Source organism: Papio anubis, chromosome 8 (assembly GCF_008728515.1).
Source record: "Papio anubis isolate 15944 chromosome 8, Panubis1.0, whole genome shotgun sequence".
NCBI lineage: Eukaryota > Metazoa > Chordata > Mammalia > Primates > Cercopithecidae > Papio > Papio anubis.
Window position 1 is genome coordinate 89,647,893 of NC_044983.1, and position 20,200 is coordinate 89,668,092.

Sequence of the window (20,200 nt, forward strand, 5' to 3'; positions counted from 1 at the left end):
ACTCACCTTCCTTGGTAGATGCTGGAATAAATAAATAAGACTGACAGCATTCCCATTTTTGGAATATACGTATTGAAAAGTGGAGCAAGACAAGAGTCTCATTGATATGTTTTACTAATTGTAGTACTGTACTCTTCCTTCAGCTGTGAGTCCCCTCTCTCGCACCTCTACCCTATTCCCCAACACATGCACGTGCGTGCACACACACACACACACCAGCATACACGCATGCAGACACAGGATCACCTGTATGTTCTTTTGCTAAAAATCTCATGTCCTTGGTTTGCATAGATTAATTTTTTCCCTAGCTGCATGACAAGAAAAACAGGTGGATAATATTTACTTCCTCATTTCCCTGGGGTTGGACTGGATGAATTACTGATGGTTTAGGTACAGTCTGTTGTTTTGTGGCTGTCTCCCATCAAGTCACATGACTGGACTCCATATCTTACTCCAGCGCAATCTTGTCACCAGGGCCTTGGCCAGGGCTTGTGTCTGGCCAGAATGGCTCCCTTTCTCTACTGCTGTCATTTTGTGCTGCTGTCTGTCTGGCTGTTGTGGGCATCAGGCCTCAACACTTTATGTGTACTTCTCACAGAAAACCTTGAATGCTGCCAGACACATGTGCTCTCTAAGTCCAATAAGCACAGCAAATGCCCCTGATGAAGGACTTCCTTCCTTCTGCCTGAAATGCCTTACTCACGACTCTCGTCCCAGCGTTGCAGTGGCTTCCTCATTGGTCTCCTTGGATGGGTCTCATGACTCAGTTCCTGCCAGGCTCAGCTCTTCTTGGCGATGTCCTAAAGCAGCACCACTCTGATCTGTCACACCCCTGTTTAGAAATATTCAAGTATCTGCATTACCTTCCACATTTCTCAGTTTGGAGCTCAATGTATTCTACAATTGCTTCCCAACTTACCTTTCCAGTTCACTCTCTCTCCACCTCCTGGGCAAACAATAAGTTGGTAAGTTAAGTGCTTTACATTTCATCCTAATGATATTCCTATAAGGTGTATGTTATTATCCCTGTTTTTCAGATGAAGAAATTGAGGCATATTAAGATTAACTTGCCCTAAGTAACCCAGTGTATTTAGTTTCCTGGGGCTGCTGATATTACCATAAACTTGATGGCTTAAAATAACAGAAATGTATCCGTTTCCAGTTCTGGAGTATAGAAATCCAAAAATCATGATGTTGGCAGGGCCACATGTCCTCTGAAGGAGTTAGAGAAAGATCCTTCCTTGTCTCTTCAGCTCTGGTGCTTGTAAACATTCCTTGGCATTGCAACCCCAATCTCTGCATGACCTTCTTCCCTCTCTGTCCCCTCTGTGTCAAAATCTCTCTTCTTTTTCTTATAAAGGCACCACATATTGGAATTAGGGTTCACCCTTAATCTAGGATGATTTCGTCCTGAGATCCTTAACTAGTACATCTGCATAGACCCTATTTCCCAATAAAGTCATATTCTGAGGTTCAAGTGGACACCAATTTTGGAGGAAGACTGTTTAACCCACTACACCCAACAAGTAAGAATTTGAAACTGAATCTCTCAGGCTATCAAGCATCATACATTAACAGCTTAACTTAACGCCCCCCAGAAAGCTCCTGGCCAAATTGGAATTCTCTCATTTTTCTATATAGATTTTTCCCTTTCCTGCCTCTCTGTCATTGCTCATGCTGTTTTCTTTACATAGGCCAATTTTTCCCTTTGTCTTCCTTTCAACCAATCCTACCTGTGGAAATCTTGTGTAGTCTTCAAGATGAAGCTCAACATCACTTCCTCTAAGAAGACATCCATGGGCTGGTGCAGTGGCTCACGCCTGTAATTCCAGCACTTTGGGAGGCCAAGGCGGGCAGATCACTTGGGGCCAGGGGTTCCAGACCAGCCTGGCCAACACAGTGAAACCCCGTCTCTACCAAAAAACACAAAAATTAGCCGGGCATGGTGGCACCCACCTGTAATCCCAACTACTCAGAGTCTGAGGCAGGAGAATTGCTTGAACCCAGGAGGTGGAGGTTGGAGTGAGCTGAGATTGTGCCACTGCACTCCAGTCTGGGCAACAGAGCACAATTCTGTCTCAAAAATAAATAAATAAATAAATAAATAAATAAATAAATAAATAAATAAGAAGACATTCATTACTACAACAGCCAAGCAAAGGATTTTTCTCCCACCTGAGCTAAACTGCCTTACTGCACATGTCTCCGATGGCCCATATTATCTTCAACCTCATGTTGTAGGTTTCTGTGCAGTTGTCTCCATTCCTGACAACATCTGCTTCCTGCCATTGTTAACCACATTACAAGCACCTTAAAGGCAAAACTGCCTCCTCCCACCATGTGTTCTCCACAGTACTTTTCAGAAGCCGGAGCTCCACAAATTTGCCCAAGTGAATTTAGAATCATCTGCATCTTTCTCTGCATTGAATAGTTCATGTGTTTGTAAGCAAAAACGTAGGATGCTTAAAAAACTCACCTTTCCCCAGTGCTCCCACTTTCTCCAACTGGAATTTTTTTAATGGCCTAATTTTCTTTTCCACATCTAACTCAATCATCTTAACAATTTTTTTCATCATTTGAATTTTATCTAATGGATGAAAATCAAGTCCCTTCCTGGTATAATTCTCTCAAAATTTCTTTATTTTCTTCCTATCACCAGTGCTACCTCCTTTGGCTTTTCAGGACAAATTTATTACTCTTGAGATCTCTCAGGATGAGGATAACATCTTAGCCATCATTATATTCCTAGCAGCTATTAGCACCTGGGTGTCCACTAACATTTGAAGACTGCACGAGTGTGTGAAGGTGTGGATGCTGCACTAAAGCAGGCAGTCAGAGCTGTCCCTGAGATGATGACTTAACTTTTGCAGGTCTCACATAATCCTTACCACAACCCTATGAGGTGGGCATTCTTCCCATGTTACAGATGGGAAAACTGAGGCTGTGAGATAGTAAAGAACTTGACTCTTGGCCACCCATCCAGTAAGTGATGAAACCAGATTGAAACCCAGGTTTCTCTGACCCTGGAGCTAAAACTCTTAACCAAAAATCCTCTCAGATTGGATTGCAGTCGGCAATATCCTGCCCTGCTTCAAGCCAAAGGAATGTGGTCATGACAACCTTGAACACACCGTTAAACCTGAGAGCCTTGGCATCTATTGGCCATTTGGTTGGGAAGGTCTAAAAGAAGTGATGAGGAAACTTGAGATTGAGAGAAGAGAAAAGTAGTGTAAAGAATATGTATGCATTGCGTGTGTGTGTGTGTGTGTATTCTGTGTATACGATGATACATGGGGATGAAACAGGCTGTGTTTATAGGAAAGTTTTGGAGATAAGAATATACAAATGACCAGGAGTCACAGGTGGACCTCAGTCCTAGCTCAGACACTTAGCATCTGAACAAACTTGGACCAGTCATTTATCCACCTGAATTAGTTTGCTGTGAGATGGCCTGTTGACCTCACAAAGGCATTGGAAGGATCTATGAAGTTCAAGAAGAAAGTTTGTAGAATCCCAGTACATGCAGTGCACTGCACTGATGAGTAGAAGAGTAAGGAGGAACAGAGTGGTGGTCCCTGATTTGAAGGAGTTTCCATTCAAATTAGGGGAAACAGACATGTAAAACTAACTCTAAATGATACAGAATGGAAAATGTGCAACCATGGAAAGGAACATCTCTTGAGCTCTTTACTGTATGGTGGGTTAAAAGATGTTAATCTCACAATAGACTTACAAAGTGGGTATTATTAGCAATCCCATTTTGCAGATGAGAAAACTGATAGCTAGAAACCTTTAACCTTTACTCCAAAAGCCACGATACTAAATTCCACAGCCAAAATTCACCCCACATCTACGTAACCTGAATCTTTACCTGTATCATCCATCTCCCCATGCTATTGCCTTGAGCAATTTTAAGATGCAAAGCACATTGAGATGGGAACCTTTGTGCTCAACTTGGAAAAAGGAGGAGAAAGGGCAACAAAAACAGAGCAGAGACCCCCTTTAAAACTGTGTCACTTTAAGGCCAGGCGTGATGGCTTATGGCTGTAATCCCAGCACTTTGGGAGGCCAAGGCAGGCAGATCACCTGAGGTCAAGAGTTTGAGACCAGTCTGGTCAATATGCTGAAACCCTGTCTCTACTAAAAATACAAAAATTAGCCTGGCATGGTGATGCACGCTGTAGTCCCAGCTACTTGGGAGGCTATGGCAGGAGAATCGCTTGAACCCAGAAGGCAGAGGTTGCAGTGAGCCAAGATCACGCCACTGCACTTCAGCCTGGGTGACAGAGCAAGACTCCATCTCAAAAAAAACAACTGTGTCACTTTAGGGAATGTCTGAAGTCCCATGATTGTCACCATCATTGTGTGTCTGACTACAAACTCAGAAAGCTAGGGAGAAGAGAGTGAAATAGGGTACATATAGGGCCAGAGAAGATGTGAAGGCAGAACACCAGGAAGTTCCATTCCAGCAAAAGGGCTGCATACAGCCACTGGATAGATGCCAAGTGATTAATGCCAAGCCGTATTAATGTCAGAGAGGAGAATTTGGTGAAAGCTTTGCCTGGCTAGATCTCGGGTTGGAAATCACTAGTTTCCTTTATTTTATTTCCCCCTAATCCTTTATAACTTCCTCTAATGCCTTAGTCAAGCTTAAGACCATGAGCCTCCAGGGAGCAAAGCGAGGCCCATCTGTTCAGTCAGGCATTTGCCAGACCAAAAATGTCAATCTGGCTTTTCCTGTAACAGCATTGAGATGACCCCAAATACTTCCCAACGGTATCAGCCAAAAATAACTTTGCATTACTGTGAATCGTGATTCCAAAGCAGAGATGTCAGGGATACCCTTTAAAACGGATAATGACTGGGCTATTGCTGGTGAGAAAAAAGAAAGAAAACAACAGGAATATGTCTCTTTGGAATGTGCTTGCTCTAAAGGCTGTATAAAAATAATCCTAATCATCTTGCTTGGGGAGGAAAACCAATCAAGAATGCCTTTTTTCAAATATTTTCTTTTATTATAAGACATATAGGTAAAAACTTGCATATTTTGAAAAAGATAGAAAATGGTAATAAAATGGATATTTTTCTTATTAAGAAATATGTTCATAAATATGCTTTATCAAATGTTAAAATGGTTATTTTGCAAAATAATAATAAATAGAGCAGAGCTGTGACATACAAGGATCAACCAAAGTACTGGAAGTTTTTATGCCATATGTTTTATAAAAATTCAGACTTCTGATTATACATCAAAAATTGACATTTTGCACTACAGGGTATCAATAATTTTGATTTTAAAAATATTTTTATGATGAATCCATGAATTCAAAACTAATAAAACATAAAAGGTGGTTTGACTAAATAGAATCTGATTCAAGTAATTTTCCCCTAAATAAGAAATTGTAAGATATAATTTTTGAGCCTATAAGGGATACATGTATCAGTTCCCAATTCTACACATCTTGGTGGGCACTGAACAAAAATTGTTTGCCAAGCCTTTGTTTCCAGCAAGGTCCACATTATTTCTTTTCACAGTTTGATGGAACAATAATAGTCACGATTCTGATGAGCCTAGTCCTACAATTCTAGCTCCATCGATCTTAGATTCATAGAAAGTTTTCCCTCCTTTGAAGAAACTCATTAACAGCTTTCTTATATTTGTTTATGACCCATTGGCCTCAAAGTCACATATCAGAACACTGGGCAAAATTTTTAATGCGAAAATTTCTTGTTCTAGGCATTCTTTGTAAGCTTTACTTCTCTACTATCCAGAAGAGAAGAAACACATGTGAACACCAAACACATCCTCTAACGAGTCTTGGGTGTTCAAATAGCAAGGTCAGGCTTTTCCTGGAAATAAATACTGACTTTTTACAAAAATCTTTCATTTCCCATGCATCATGTTGCCCACAAGGCTAATACGTCAGCTCCCTGCTACAATGGGGGAAACCACATCTAACAATACTGAAGTATCCAATCTAATATAGATTATTGGTCCCAATGGCCTTCAACAATGTCCATCGAAGGGACATCTGGGTGACTCTGGGTTCCTAGAGTACAGAGAGGTCATGGCAGGATTTGGACTTGAGCTTGAAGGCCATATTCTTGTTGTTTTTGGCCACGATCTTGCCCCAGAAGCGCCTGGCCTTCCTGGGCATGCTCTCCTTCCTTTTCTGATAGGCCAGTCGCCGCTCATTCTTCTCCTTGCTGTCCCGCCGGAGGCGCACCTGCCGCACAATGCCCTCAAACAGCTCCTTCACGTTGTGCTGGACAGCTGCGGAGGTCTCGATGAACTTGCAGTCAAACACCACTGCACAGGCTCTCCCTTCTGGGAAGGAAAGAAAGAGGTGAGAGGGGCTGCAGAGCACAGTCTCGCACAGCACACAGTCAAGCTGGATGGTTCTTCGAGGTAACACTAAGTCAGCTGTATATGCAGTGGATAGAGGATGCTGCTGCAGCACGGGCCCTCCCAGGGCATGAATAGAAAATGTCTCACTGGAGGATCCTTGGAATTAAGGGAGACAGGCTTTAGACCTGGCCCACTATATATTCACTGTCCGAAGGTCCATTTCATAAAATACAGTGATATTTGTTATAACAGTAAAAGCCATATCCTTAGTTTACTGCAGACTTACAATGTGCCAAGACCAAGGCTAAGTTGTTTATAAACGCTGTTTTCAATTTCCACAACAATCTTGGAAAATACATTATTATCCCTGTCGAATACAGGAAGAAACTGAGGGGAGTCTCCTCTGCAGGTGAAGTTCACACAGCCTGTAAGTGGCAGTGAATCCAGGTCTGCTCAGTTCTCAAGCCCACACTCAACTCTTTCTCCTGACCCAGTTTCCAGAATTGGGAATAAGAATTCTACTACTTAGCTTTCCTCTCTTTAAAAGAAAATGAAAATAAAGCAATAATGAGATATCTTGGGAAAAAATTGAGAATTGTACAAATGTGTAATACAGTTAAATTATGCAAGCTTTTCTGTGACAGTCTCAATTGCAAGTATCTCATTGTGTTCAATGACCATGCATCAAGTTTTGGTTTGGAAAAAAAATGATTACTGTAGACAGTTGTGTCCTAGTAGGAAGACATTCCCAAACTAGCATGTACATTGTCTTTATCAGGTGTCTTTCCTCCTCAGCAGGGCCTGGCAATGCAGTATTTTAGTTTTATAATTATATAAGGGATCAAATCTGAATTAGGCCAGTAAAATCTCAAGGGTTGTAAGAGCACTTGGGTGCCCACTCAGAAGACAGATTTTCCCTGAACTAAGTACGAAGAAGAATATGTGACCCCATCAGACTGATGCCTTAAATGAAATTTCAGAAGCCAGGGATGGGGAGTAGGAGAGTAGGACAGTGTTTCTAGGGCTTACAGGAACCAGAGTCAGCCAGAGTAGAATTCTTTTTCCTCAATGAAACTCTTTCTCATGGTTCCCCTAAATCAGAGTTCCCTATCCTTCTTGCATGAAGATGCTACTTTCTTTTCCCTGTACTCTTGGGAATTCCAGGAAACTCCTTAAAAGTGGGAAGATTAGCATCCTGCAGGTAGACCAGATGGACAAAGGAGAGTAACTAGTGTGGAGGAGACTGACTGGGACTGTAGGAGTCTGAGAAACACACCTAAAATTTCACATAGCATCTTTATGAGTTCCTAGATCCAGCCTCATGGAAGGAGGGAAGAACCTGTGTCTGAAGGAAAATGCATGTGATCCAGTGACTGTTTCTGCAGTATTGGCTCTGCTCCTCTTACCTGATACAGACACTTCCCGGCACCGCACTAAGTCACTTTTGTTGCCAACCAAAATTATGGGAATGTCCTCTGTCTGCCGAGCCCTGCGAAGCTGAATTCGTAGCTCAGATGCCTTCTCGAAGCTCGCTCGGTCTGTGATTGAGTAGACAATCAGGTATGCGTCCCCGACCTGCATGCAGTGGTCGTGGAGCCATTCATTTTCCCCCTAATGAAACAATAAGATCTTCTGTGAGTTCAGTTACACCACGGAATGAAGCGTCAGTTTGCAAAAAAACACTACGTGTGTCCTAAAATACCCTTGCTGACAGGAGGAAGGAAGAAAATCGCTTCCAACTCGCCAAAAGTATTGGTCTTCCATGCCTATAAGATGTCTGGTGGCTGTAAAAATTGCTAGCCTGTCCACTATTTATGCCAAAAAGTTTTTACTTTTCAATATCTTCTACAGCTTGATTTGATAAATTATACAACTACTCTGCCAAACAGCATTTCCAGCTTCTATTTAATCTACCATAATGAGCATTTTCTGACTTCCCAAAAACTCCCTTTTGCCTTTTCCAAGTGATGAGATTAAGAACAGTTTTGTGGGACTAGGAGGGTTTTCAATAAACAGAAGTCTAGCACATAGGTTCTGAAGTCTTTTTTGTTTGTTTGTTTGTTTTTTTGAGACGGAGTCTCGCTCTGTCGCCCAGGCTGGAGTGCAGTGGCCGGATCTCAGCTCACTGCAAGCTCCGCCTCCCGGGTTCACCCCATTCTCCTGCCTCAGCCTCCCGAGTAGCTGGGACTACAGGCGCCCGCCACCTCGCCCAGCTAGTTTTTCTTGTATTTTTTCGTAGAGACGGGGTTTCGCCGTGTTCACCAGGATGGTCTCGATCTCCTGACCTCGTGATCCGCCCGTCTCGGCCTCCCAAAGTGCTGGGATTACAGGCTTGAGCCACTGCGCCCGGCCAGGTTCTGAAGTTTTTTAAATCTTTAAAAAGCCAATGTTGAAGACTAGTATTGAGAATCTCAAATCTTCATATAAAATGGATTTATGTTATTTAAAGTAACTGTCCATGCCTGTTTGTATTTTCCCTAAAACAAACAAACTTTTTGGGTGTGTTTTTTAATAGAACTAAAGGCAAGTCACTACAACTTGCTTGTTATTCAGAACTCATTTGTTAATGACCTGTTCCTTAGAACAGTCTCATCCTTCAGAAGTATGCTTTTAATCAAGAAAATGAGCCCACCTCATCTGGAACACCCACTATATAGGACAAGGTCACCCTCGCACCAAACAGTTTGTTGAAAGGAAAGCCCTGAAGGAATTTGGAGAGCTACAGGCTCTGCATACCTTATTTTCCCACATATCCAGGAGTATAATCGTTGCACTTTCCCCATCAACCATCAGGGTTCGTTCATATGTATCTTCTAGAAAAGAAAGAACAAAGATATTGGAGTCAGGCGAATATGCAACACTTCTCCATAAGAGGGTCAGGTAGAAAATTATGCTAGAACATAAACTTACTAAATATGCAATTAATTATGTAAGTATACAAATATTTTCAAAGGCAAATTACTATATTTTGTCACCTTCAACAATATTCTACATATAATTCCTCCAGTCCTTATCCAGCAGACGTCTCTCTCGAACACGTATCACTAAACCACATGGAGTAAAAGACATTTGTTTGCATCATTCCTGGACCTTTTGTATGGGAAAATCATTTATGAGGATAAACTTACTTAAGAGCTTTTGACTCAGATTCAATGGTTAATGCCATGGGGAAACATTAACCACCCAGTGAAACTGTAAGCTGCATTTTCCTGAGTCCATTGTACCTTTCGGTGGGTAGTTACTGAACACTCACTAGCAATTTCAGGAGCTCTGAGCTCAGAGACATTGCTCCTCTTTGGACAAGTGCAAGAAAGAATCTTGAGACTCTCCTTGTTTTGGCTGTAGTTTTCTTCCTTTTCTTAAAAAAATGCTGTTCCCTAGGGCTTGTTTTCCCATCTTGAGTATAACAGAAATGCAGCCTCCAGCTCTACGTGGTAATGGAAACTTTCCTCCCTGCACTTGAGCCCAGATCGTGTGTAGGTGAAGGGCAAACACAGTACAGCGCAATGGGCCAAAACAGTTCCAGCCTGGAAAATCCATGGGGAGCAGGCATAGAAAGGGGCGCAGTGGGATTTCTGCAAGTGGGATTTCACTCATCCCAATACCATTGAGCCCATCCCCACTCTATTTTCACAATGAGGTTTCCTGTTTTGAATTTCATCTTTTGAAAATTATGACTTTCATAATGATTTATCATTTTTCTTCTGGTTCTTTTTGTCTAGGATTTTTTCCCTCAAATATCCACAAGGCCTGTTCCCTTACCTCCCTCTGGGAGAGGTGCTTCCTGGCCATCCATTTAAAATTGCAACACTTCTCTCCCACAGTATTCCTTCCCTGTTTTATATTTCTCCATCTCACCTATTGCCACCTAACATACAACACATTTAACTTACTTATTCTATTATTTTCTGTCCCTCCTGCCCCTCCTCGTACTGTTAGGGCAGACATTTGCATTTGTGCCGTTTACTGTATCCCCCAGCATATTGGTACATTGCTGGTGCACAATAAAGTCTGTGCAGTGAACGAATGATAAATATAGCATTGTGGCTGCAAAAACAAGCAAGCCTGAATTGGAATCCAGGTGCCATCACGTATGAACTCTGGGGGTCTGCGCCACTTAGGCTCTCTGAGCCTCAGTTTTCCTCATCTGTGCAATGGGATTGATAATAGTACTCACACCTTAGGGCTATGTGACAATTACCTATATTAAGTCTGGGCACAAAGTAGAAACTCAATCAGTGTTAGCCATTATCACTTCTTCAGGTGAAGGAAGCTGGTTCTTACCATACTCAGCACTTCCTCACTACAGATAAATCCTAGCTTAAGAGAGCTACATTGGAACCAGGGCACTTCTTGTTTTACAATAGCGAGGGGTTTATGAAAAACACTGCTCCTGGTTTAATGCTTCATCATCTAAGAACTGGAATCAGGAGAGGTTTCCCTTCCTTACGGAAGGAAAACTTGGACAAATAAGAAGAGAGTTAACCAGGGATGTCCCTGTCTTTCTGTGAGTTTCCCCACCTCCCACAGCGTCATTCTTCTAATCAGTAAGTGTTTGCCCCTGGGGAATTAAAACTCTGTCATGCCTATCGTGTGCCTTCTCACAATACGCAGAAGGAACGAGATCACAGTGGGACTATTTGGATTACGAGGGGTAGAGCCTCACAACCTCAACATGCAAATTAGACAATGCAATGGAGACCATCAGAGCCTGGGCAGCACAGAGCGGGGATGGCCTGACCGCTGCTTCCCTTCCCACCACAGGGTTCTTAGCTTTTCTCTAAAACCCCTCCCTGCACTCAGACAACTCCTTCAATGATGGAGGAACTTTCCCAGCTCACCACTCAGGTACAGGGAACTTGCTTGAGTGCCCAGCCATTCAAATAGAAACATACTGTGTTCCAATTGCTGATGGGAAAAGAAAAACCCAACTTTCTCCTGGCTTAAGAGATATCAGAACAAGTCTAGAGAAAAAGTGGACTAAGGATCACAGCCATGAAAGTAGAAACACGATGCTTTGCCGTTCTAGAAGCTTCCTGAGAGCCTCTAGTTTCCTGGCAGGCTCTGATCTTACCTTTGCCTGAAAATTACTGTGTTGGAGGCCTGGGAGGCTAAAACAATCCATCTCCTCCCTACTCAGCAGGTGTGCTCTCCTTTTGATCCCCCACCCCAGTACATGAGTTTAGATACGGCCTCTGGCTATGTGCGCCAGGACCCTTCCAGCACACATGGCATCCCAAATGAAGGCTCTCCCCTAACCAGGTGCAAGCCTGGGAGTAACCAGAGCTCCAGGTTTCTCTTCATCTAAGTTGCTCAGCTCATGTTTTATCCTTTTCAAGTGCTAATCAGGTGAGAAGGGAAGGAAAGGAATACCAGACTCTTGGAGAGCTCTTTGAAATTTGCTTCCGGTAAAGGTGTGGAGAAAGGTTTGGATACTGATTAGCCTCTGTGAAGCTTTTCAGTAATCTGGGTCTGGGGACACCCCCACTTCTCCAGTACACTGGAAGAAAGCTGAGGTGTCTGTCCACTCTCTATGTAGCAAGAGAACTCATGCTGATGGGGACGGACAGAGGTTCTACAAAGGGTGATGGTGGTCAGTAGCCACTTTCTCTAAACCAGTGTGTCTTTCCTCATTTGATCCCCCTGACAGACTCTCTCCTTAACCAAACTTTAGTCAGACTCCTCTGAATCCTCTTCTCTACCGGGCCTCCACCCTGGGCTTCCATTTCCATCCTGGCAGAATCCAGCTTTAGCAAGAATCCTGCTAAGTCAGTTTAGTGAGAATCCCCCACCTTCAATATCTGATCAAATTCCTCACCCACCACCTCTGATGTCTAAGTCCTTGGCCTGACTTCAGCAAGAATCCCCCCTAACCTTGACGTCTCCTCTTAGTAATCTTCCATCCTCTGACCCCCTCCCACCTGCTCCTTGGCCAAGTGCCCAGTTGTTCTTCTTGTATTTGGAGTTGAGCCCCATCTCTCCCCGCTATTGGGATGCCTATTGCAATGGTCCTGAATAAGGTCTTCCTTACCATGTTAATAATTTTTTTGTTAGCGCCTCTTGTACTTGGAGGTGAGGCCCCTTCTGCCCGAGACTGGCTCTAGTGCTGTGTGTGGAACCCACCCAAGTGTTCTCTCACTGCCAGAACCGACTCCTGCAGCACCTCTAAAGTTCCGAGACTCCAGCATCCCTCTCCCTGAAAACTTTCAACTGCTTCCAGCTTTCATAGCTCAGGGGATCCCAAGGAACCTCGGAAGAAATGCCTGCTCTACAAATACTGTCGTCTCCTTTACTGGCCCAGTCCCCTCTGCACAGCTCCAAGGGCCCCAGCCAACAGTGACCAAAGTGGACAGGGGCCACAAGCAAGGAAACCGCCACTTTTGAAAGATAAGCACATCAAAAGGAAATGGTAGATTCAGAATCAGCTCTAACTAATGCTCATTTTGTACTTATTATGTGTCAGGCACCATGTTCCACGCTCAACATGTTATCTCCTTTAATCCTCGTAACACCCTATGAAGGAGGTATTACCCCAATTACACTAATGAGGCAGCTTGAGGAGGCTAAGTGGCTTCTCCAAGAGCACCCAGCTAAGTCAGTGTCAGAGCTGTGTCTAAACCCATTCATCAAACCCCAAGCCCAATAAGACTTCCATACTTTGCTGTATATATGTGGTGTGCCTTCCCACCTAGCTCAGGGCTTCCAAATCCTACTTGTTCCTAGGGTTCAGCTCAGAGACCATCTCTTCCATGAACCTTATTTTATTTTATTTTATTTTATTTATTTTATTGAGATAGAGTTTCACTTTGTTGCCCAGGCTGGAGTGCAATGGCAAGATCTCAGCTTACTGCAACCTCCACCTCCTGGGTTTAAGCGACTCGCCTGTCTCAGCCTCCTGAGTAGCTGGGATTACAGGCACCTGCGGATTACAGGCACCTGCCACCATGCCCGGCTAATTTTTTGTATTTTTAGTAGAGATGGGGTTTTACCATGTTGGCCAGGCTGGTCTTGAACTCCTGACCTCAGGTAATCCACCTGCCTCAGCCTCCCAAAGTGTTGGGATTACAGGTGTGAGCCACCGTGCCCGGCCAACCACGAAGCTCTTAAATCCACAGTTAGAGGTAATGTTTTCACCTCTGAATTCCCACAGCACTCTCCTCACACCGCTTTCAAGACACCACATCCTATCTCAATTTCTACTTGGTGTATACATTATGCTCCATTGCATACTGTGAGCATCTCCGCAGAAGAAGCCCCATGACTATAACTCTTCGCATGTCCCCAGAGTGCCTCGCCAAGCTCTCTGCTATACATTCAGTTACTTCTTAGGAATGAATGAATGAATGGCATTCAGTGTGTACAGAGAGTCATAAGATTACTGCAGTATAATTATAACAATATCCATCTTTATTAGGAGAAATAATTATGAGAATATTATGTCGATTTTTTTCTTATAGTAGATGCTGATTTAAAAAAAAAATGTAGGGGTGTGCCTTAGAAAACCTTCCTCTTGGGAAGCAAAGCCAACTAGTGATTCCAGCAGGTCCTACAGATTCTCTGTGTAAGAAGCTAGGGAAAGGATTCCCTTTCTCTCTTGTGATTGAACCCAAATCCTGTGTCTTTTCATGGTCCCCTGAAGCCCCAGGATCAGCCATGTGCCTGATGCCCAATCTGCTGCCATATTGGGCATCTATCTCTGTCTCTCTCAACAAAGAAGTTTCCAAAATATCTGGGAAGCCTACCTTTCCAAATTCCAGGTATGAGTCAGTCTTAACATTTTATGCCTATGGGAATAGTACCCTCTGGAAACATACCACTCCATTCTAATGGACAAACATTTTTTAAAGTCTACTATCCACTAACTTTTTTCAATTCTTCCCCTTAAAAACAAACCAAAAAAAACCTCCCAGTCGATCTCTTCCTTATGTCAATGCCCAAAGCACTGTATTGTTACTGCTTAAAGTATTAGTTAATGTGATCCTGCTCTGCAACATAGCCACTGACACTTAGCTCATTAAGGAGCATGGTATACCTCATCCATCACCATGTACCCCAGAGCTTAGGACAGAGCCAGCTGCATGGCTGATGCCCAGTGCGCTGTCATACTTAGTATTTGGAAGCTAAATCCTGGGGCTGCAGGGGGCCATGAAAAGACACAGGATTTGGGTTCAGTCACAACTAGATGTGAATCCTGGTCATGCCATGTACTAGTTTTTTCACCCTGGGAAAGTCACTTGACTTTGTAAGCCTCCATTTCTTCACCCATAAAATAGGTATATTAATGCCAGATTGATTCAAGTATTATCAAAAACATGTGTGGGAAGTACTTAACACAGTGCCTGGCACATAGCAAGTTCCCCAGAAATGGTAAAATGAACTGAACTAAGATTATAAAATCCCAAATTCTAAATCTACCTTCCTTATTGGGTGATTCTGGATAAAGCTCTTGGTCTCCCTGAGACTTAATTTGCTCATGAGTACAAGAACTTTGTGAAGACCAAAATAAACATGAGCAGATATAAGGCACCTAACAAAGTGCCTCTCCCATTGCAAACATTCACTCTAAATGTCAGTCCCTTCCTCCCATTTCTCTTTCCTAGCAAGTCACCTGGCAGCCTTTACAAAGAAGGAGGGAATCAATTGTACAACACTGGCCCTATTTCTCCCTTTACTCTTGTGAGATTCCAGGAGCCAGGAGAGAAATCGATGTTACATCAATGAGTCATCATTTATAGCCCAGTTCCTGAGCTGCCTCATGAAGCAGTGAACTCCTTGACACTGAGACAGTCAAGAAGAATAAAACCTCCAGATGAGATGGGCTGTGGGTAGTGAGGAATAGTATTAATATGCATCAATGCAGGGGAGAACTGAGTCATCGCTGAGACACCTCCCTACTCTGTGATTCAGTTGTGAGTCGCGACAGAACACAGAACATGTGACTTGGGGAAACACTGAGCAGTGCTTCCTTTATTTCTGTAGCGGTGAATAGGGACACGTAACTACCCTGGTCGCATACGCTCAGACTGAAGCCGTGGCTGAAAGACACTTTATGGACGGCATTGGCTATCAGGATCTTCATATTACTTAGCAGAACATAGGGCTGTACTTTACCCCTAGCTGAAGAATACATGCATTTTGAGATAATGTCACCTCAAAACAGTTTTGGAAATAGGCCAGGTTCCAATCAATAAATAGATGAAATGAAATTGTACAGGGAAAATTGTCTTGAAAAGCTGTCAGACTCTATACAAAGTATCATTGTTATACTTCACATTTTAAAAAATTATTATACTATTTCAAATACAGATTTTGAACTATTTTACACCCACAAAAGTTTCTAATATTGGTAGAAGCAAACTGATCAAGCCATCCTAACAGCTTTTCCAACTGGCTTGTTTTAGGTATAACCATGGAAAAAGGCTGTGCCTATACTGAGTTCCGGGAAGAATGTTCAAGTCAGAGTCAGCAGAAGTCAGAGGTGGGGCGCTGACCCTCTGGCTATGCCCTCTCTAATCAGCCTTCCCCCACCCATTTAGAATTGAAATCTGAAAAATTCCCTTTCTGGCCCAGGTTCAATAGATTTTGGTCCTGTCTACAAGCTTTTTCATTTTATTGCCCTGAGAGCCTGTGCTTGGGCTTTTCTGGAGACTCAGCTCCCCCATCAATTGTCCAAAATGCATAAACCTTAGCTCCCAACTCTGCAGGTAAATAAGCCACCCACCTTCGCTCTTTCTTCCTGGGCCACGCCTGATGGAAAGAAGCCCACTGGGGCTGGGACACCTACCTCCCAGCACCTCGCAGTCGCTGTCCATGCTGTCATGCACACCTGCAAAGATGTTGGCCAGAGTGGACTTGCCCACCCCCTGCTCCCCTATGAGCACCACTCGGTAGTAGGTGTTCCCTGACTCAGAGGAGATGACTGAGTCTGTGGAGTCAGAGGACCAGCTTCGGCGGCAGTGGTCCTCAGGGGCAGCAGAATGGCGGTTTCGGTGGCTGTACTGGTGGGGCTCTTTCTGGACCATCAGATGCCTGCCATCGGCTGGGATGCTCCAGCGCTGCTGCTGCGGCTGCATGCCCACAGTGCCCTGGCGCATGGTGACATTCAGAGTCATCGTTGGGTCCTGGGGAGCAAAGCAGCCAAGATGGCAGCATTAGTAAGCATGAGTGAGAGCTCTGCTCAAATACATGGTCAGTCATCAGTAATATTATATTAGATGAGATGAGAAGCAAGTATCCCTAACATAAAAAACACCAATTAAACAGTCTCCAAAGCCCAACAAGACAGGCTTTCAACTGGACACACACACATACACACACACTGCCCACACTGTCAGTAACCAGCTCCTCAGGCAGACTGTCATTTGCATGGAAAAAATAATACTGTTAACATCAACCACTGCCCATGGGCTTACCCCTTCCTCAAAGCAGACTTGGATCAAAGAAGAGCTGCACTCGGAGCTGGCACAAAGGCAGCTGGAAAGAACCAGCAGCCTCCAGAGATGACTTGAAAAGCAACAAGTTAATGTTGCTGGGGACCAACTGGTCAGGTTAGCTGCTCTTGTCTAAACTTGGCTCTTAATTGCACCAGTGTCCAGCAGGTTTTGTGCCTCAGTGGGAAACACGTGGCAATGACATCACCCCCACCCCTCCCCACCGCAACCCTGGCTGGACTGGACAGGCACTTATTGGAACTTCCATGTTTAGTAAAGTTGCTTTGATGCTCTCCAGCTGCCTGGAGAGCATCCACCTGCCATTATTGGGGGTAGAGGGGAAATTTTCTGTTTAAAGTTTACGCCTCAGCTGTGCCCTCTTATCCACAGATGCCACTTTTAAAGCATCTCAGCTCCAAACCTAGACACCCTGGCAGAGAAATGATCTGCTCATGTTCAGACCTAGCAAATTTGCACAGAAAGTGCCTCATTCTTAACAAACCACGTCCATTCTCAAGAGTTCTTTAATTCAACTCAGATTCCTTTCTTGAGACAGAGTCTTGCTCTGTCACCCAGGCTGGAGTGTAGTGGCAGGATCACAGCTCACTGTAGCCTCCAACTCCACTTCAGCCTCCCAAGGAGCTGGGACTACAGACCTGCACCACCACGCCCACTAGTTTTTTTATTTTTATTTTTATTTTTTGGTAGAGACGGTGGTCTCACAATGTTGCCCAGGCTGGTCTCCAACTCCTGGGGTCAAGTGATCCTCCTGCCTCGGCTTCCCAAAGTGCTGAGACCACAGGCCTGAGCCACCATTCTCAGCCCCCCTTCTTGAAGCAAATCAGAAGGCTGAAGACTACCCTAAATGATATTCAACAACTTCCCTACAACTTTCCCTTTGCAGACTGCCTCCCCTAGCCGGAAGGTCTGTTTTTCTGGCTACTGGCGACGAAGTGTAAGTACGCACATTGCAATCAGCAAAATGCACAAACAGTGCTCTCCCACCCTCACCCCCACACTCCATACCCCAATACCTCGCCACTAACCAGGACCACCAGCTGGTTTTTTAGTCTCAAAAGCAGCACCTCAGTTGGCAGACTTACATTCAAACAACAAATACATAAAGCATCATTAAGGGTTGCCCTCTCTGACCACTCGATCTGTAGGAGGAGGTGACTGTCCTACCGAATTGAACTAAGGAACCTGCTGATGAGAAGCGACATCCTTTGCACTTGAAGCTCTGACCCCCACCAGAAAATCCCAGCGCAGAACGCACGTTTCAGGGGTTCTTTTCTCAACTTCCAAAGTTCTGCGGGCTGGGAAACTCCCACTCTCTCCCTTCTCCGTCCCGGGCCGCCCCCCTTACTTGGCTCGGCCGGATCGGCGTCGGGGCGTCAGCGTATCGCGTGGGTCTGCGCTGGGATACCCGGGCCAAGGAGCGGGTAGTGCTGCGCTGTGCCCGCCGTCCGTGCCCGCCGCCTGCAGCCGCCGCGGCCGGGCGGTTTATAACTAGCCCAGCCGACCCGCCGCGGGGCTTTTCCGTGACGTCAGCGCCCCCGCCGGGAGGGGGCGGCTCTGCAGCAAACTCGGAGTTGCAGCCACTTGGCTAAATCGGTTACTCGCAGTCACATGACCCCTTCTCTCTCCATTTAAAAAATAATGACAGTTCAATCCTGGGCCTCCTTTATTTTGTTTTATTTTCTTTTTTACCAGGTGAACACAGGAAAATGGAAAAATACTCTAAGTGCCACTTAATCGTCCTTCCCAGCAAAACACTTGCAAGCTGGCGGGATAAAGGATGGAGGGAGAAGCAGGTTTGAGTTGAGAGCTCAGCTTTGCCAAGAAAACAGGGATCAACCTGGAATGCGCAGAGACTTTAGCCTCCAGGATGAGACTGCAGCCACCTTGAATGGCCAAGACTTGTTTTAACCGCATCTTCTGCAAGGAAGACAGCCTCTGTCACCTTCTCTCTGGATAGGGGGAAGCAGATGGAGCCCCACAAAGCTTTGTTTCCCTTCTCTGGCAAGGACCCAGAGAGAAGGGGCCAGAAAGAGGTGAGGAAAGAGGACAAGACCTTGAAAAGGGCAATTTGGGAAAACAATTTAATTGAGGATCCAAGCAGTTTGTGCTAAATGTTGTTGGCCCTGCTGCTCTGGGCCAGAATGCTGAGGCTCCTCAATCAGGGAATTTAATCAGCATCTCAATCACCAGCATCTCTGTACCAGGCTCCCTGGCAAGGCTACACCTTGGGCATGAGCCAATACAGCCTGGCCATGGGGAGGAGCACTGAGCCCACGGCCCCTATGAGAGACTCCTGTGAACAAAGGGCACAGGATAATAACTACTACTACCATTTACTATGTACCTCTGAGGACCTCTGCTTAGTAGGTACTGTTAGGCCTCCTGGGACCTTAATCCTTACTACACTCCTGCAAGGTGACTCAATTGCTACCCTCATTGTATGGAGGAGGAAGATGACATAGGGCCAGACAACTTGCCCAAGGTCATACTGCTGGTATAAGTGGCAGGGTCAGGACTCAAAGCCTGGTTTGTCTGAGTCTCTGCACTGCACCACTAAGTGAAGGATTTCTATGACCTCTTTCCGGGGACATGGGTATTTCCCAGATGCTGTGTTTAGAGATGATGCTGGCCTCTCCAACATACTCGTCCGCTTTTTCAGCCAGCTTCATCTCTGGGTTGGCTGGTGGCTCCGGGAAGCAGCCAAAGGCACCAGCATCTATTGAAGCAGTGGACTCTGCTGTGATTAGAGTCGATTCACAGTTATCCTGCAGGCATTCATCTGCTTTGGAAATTAGCTACATGACCAGCTGCTGAGACCTGCTAGGTCCCAAGCTAGCAAAGGTGGAATCCACAGAGTAATGAAAACTTAGAATTCCTTTAGTCTCAGGTATTGTGGCCCCAATCTCCTACTTATCTTATACATAAGAAACCTGAGACCTAGAGAGATGATGACCGCTTAGGACATGGCAAAGCTGGAACTACAACCTAGGGATCATAATTCTCTGGATGCCCTTTGCTTCTGTCAAGTTTTTCTTCTGGGTTTAGCTGACAGGGAGTGGCTACAGATGTGGGGAAAGGGAAAAAGGAGGAGATGGGGGTGAGGAGAGATCATCTCCAAGGGTATATCACTGACTCCATTCTAAAACACATGTAGTTGATGAATAATCTGCGTTTCAAAATGTTCCATGCTTTTTCCATACTGACACTCCTACTCTGTCAACTGGTCTCAACAGAAACATTATAGGAGTAAAAACTAAGAAGAAATCAGTTTATAAGCATATGATATAGTTTCTTAGTTCTACTTGTGCCCATTGATAAGAACCTGATACTTCACACTCATAAGAACCTAATTCTGCCCAGGCGCAGTGGCTCATGCCTGTTATCCCAGCACTTCGGGAGG

At 44.6% G+C, this 20,200-nt stretch overlaps 1 protein-coding gene across 5 annotated transcripts; it reads right to left on the minus strand.

Annotated features, from left to right (window-relative positions):
* Nucleotides 1-4,989: 4,989 nt before the first annotated feature.
* Nucleotides 4,990-18,284, minus strand: GEM (GTP binding protein overexpressed in skeletal muscle). 5 transcript variants are annotated; one of them, XM_003902975.3, is made up of 5 exons: nt 18,146-18,284; nt 16,134-16,470; nt 9,086-9,162; nt 7,756-7,960; nt 4,990-6,328 (listed from the first exon to the last, which is right to left on the minus strand). In XM_003902975.3, the coding sequence occupies exons 2-5, from the start codon at nt 16,459-16,461 to the stop codon at nt 6,051-6,053; spliced, it is 888 nt and encodes a 295-aa protein (XP_003903024.1). In that variant the 5' UTR covers nt 16,462-16,470; nt 18,146-18,284; the 3' UTR covers nt 4,990-6,050. The 5 variants fall into 5 exon arrangements, with proteins under 5 accessions (XP_003903024.1, XP_021798194.1, XP_021798196.1 ...); XM_021942502.2 differs by having other exon boundaries at nt 16,071-16,470; nt 18,146-18,281; XM_021942504.2 differs by having other exon boundaries at nt 16,071-16,470; nt 18,056-18,281.
* Between the last annotated feature and the right edge of the window lie 1,916 nt (nt 18,285-20,200).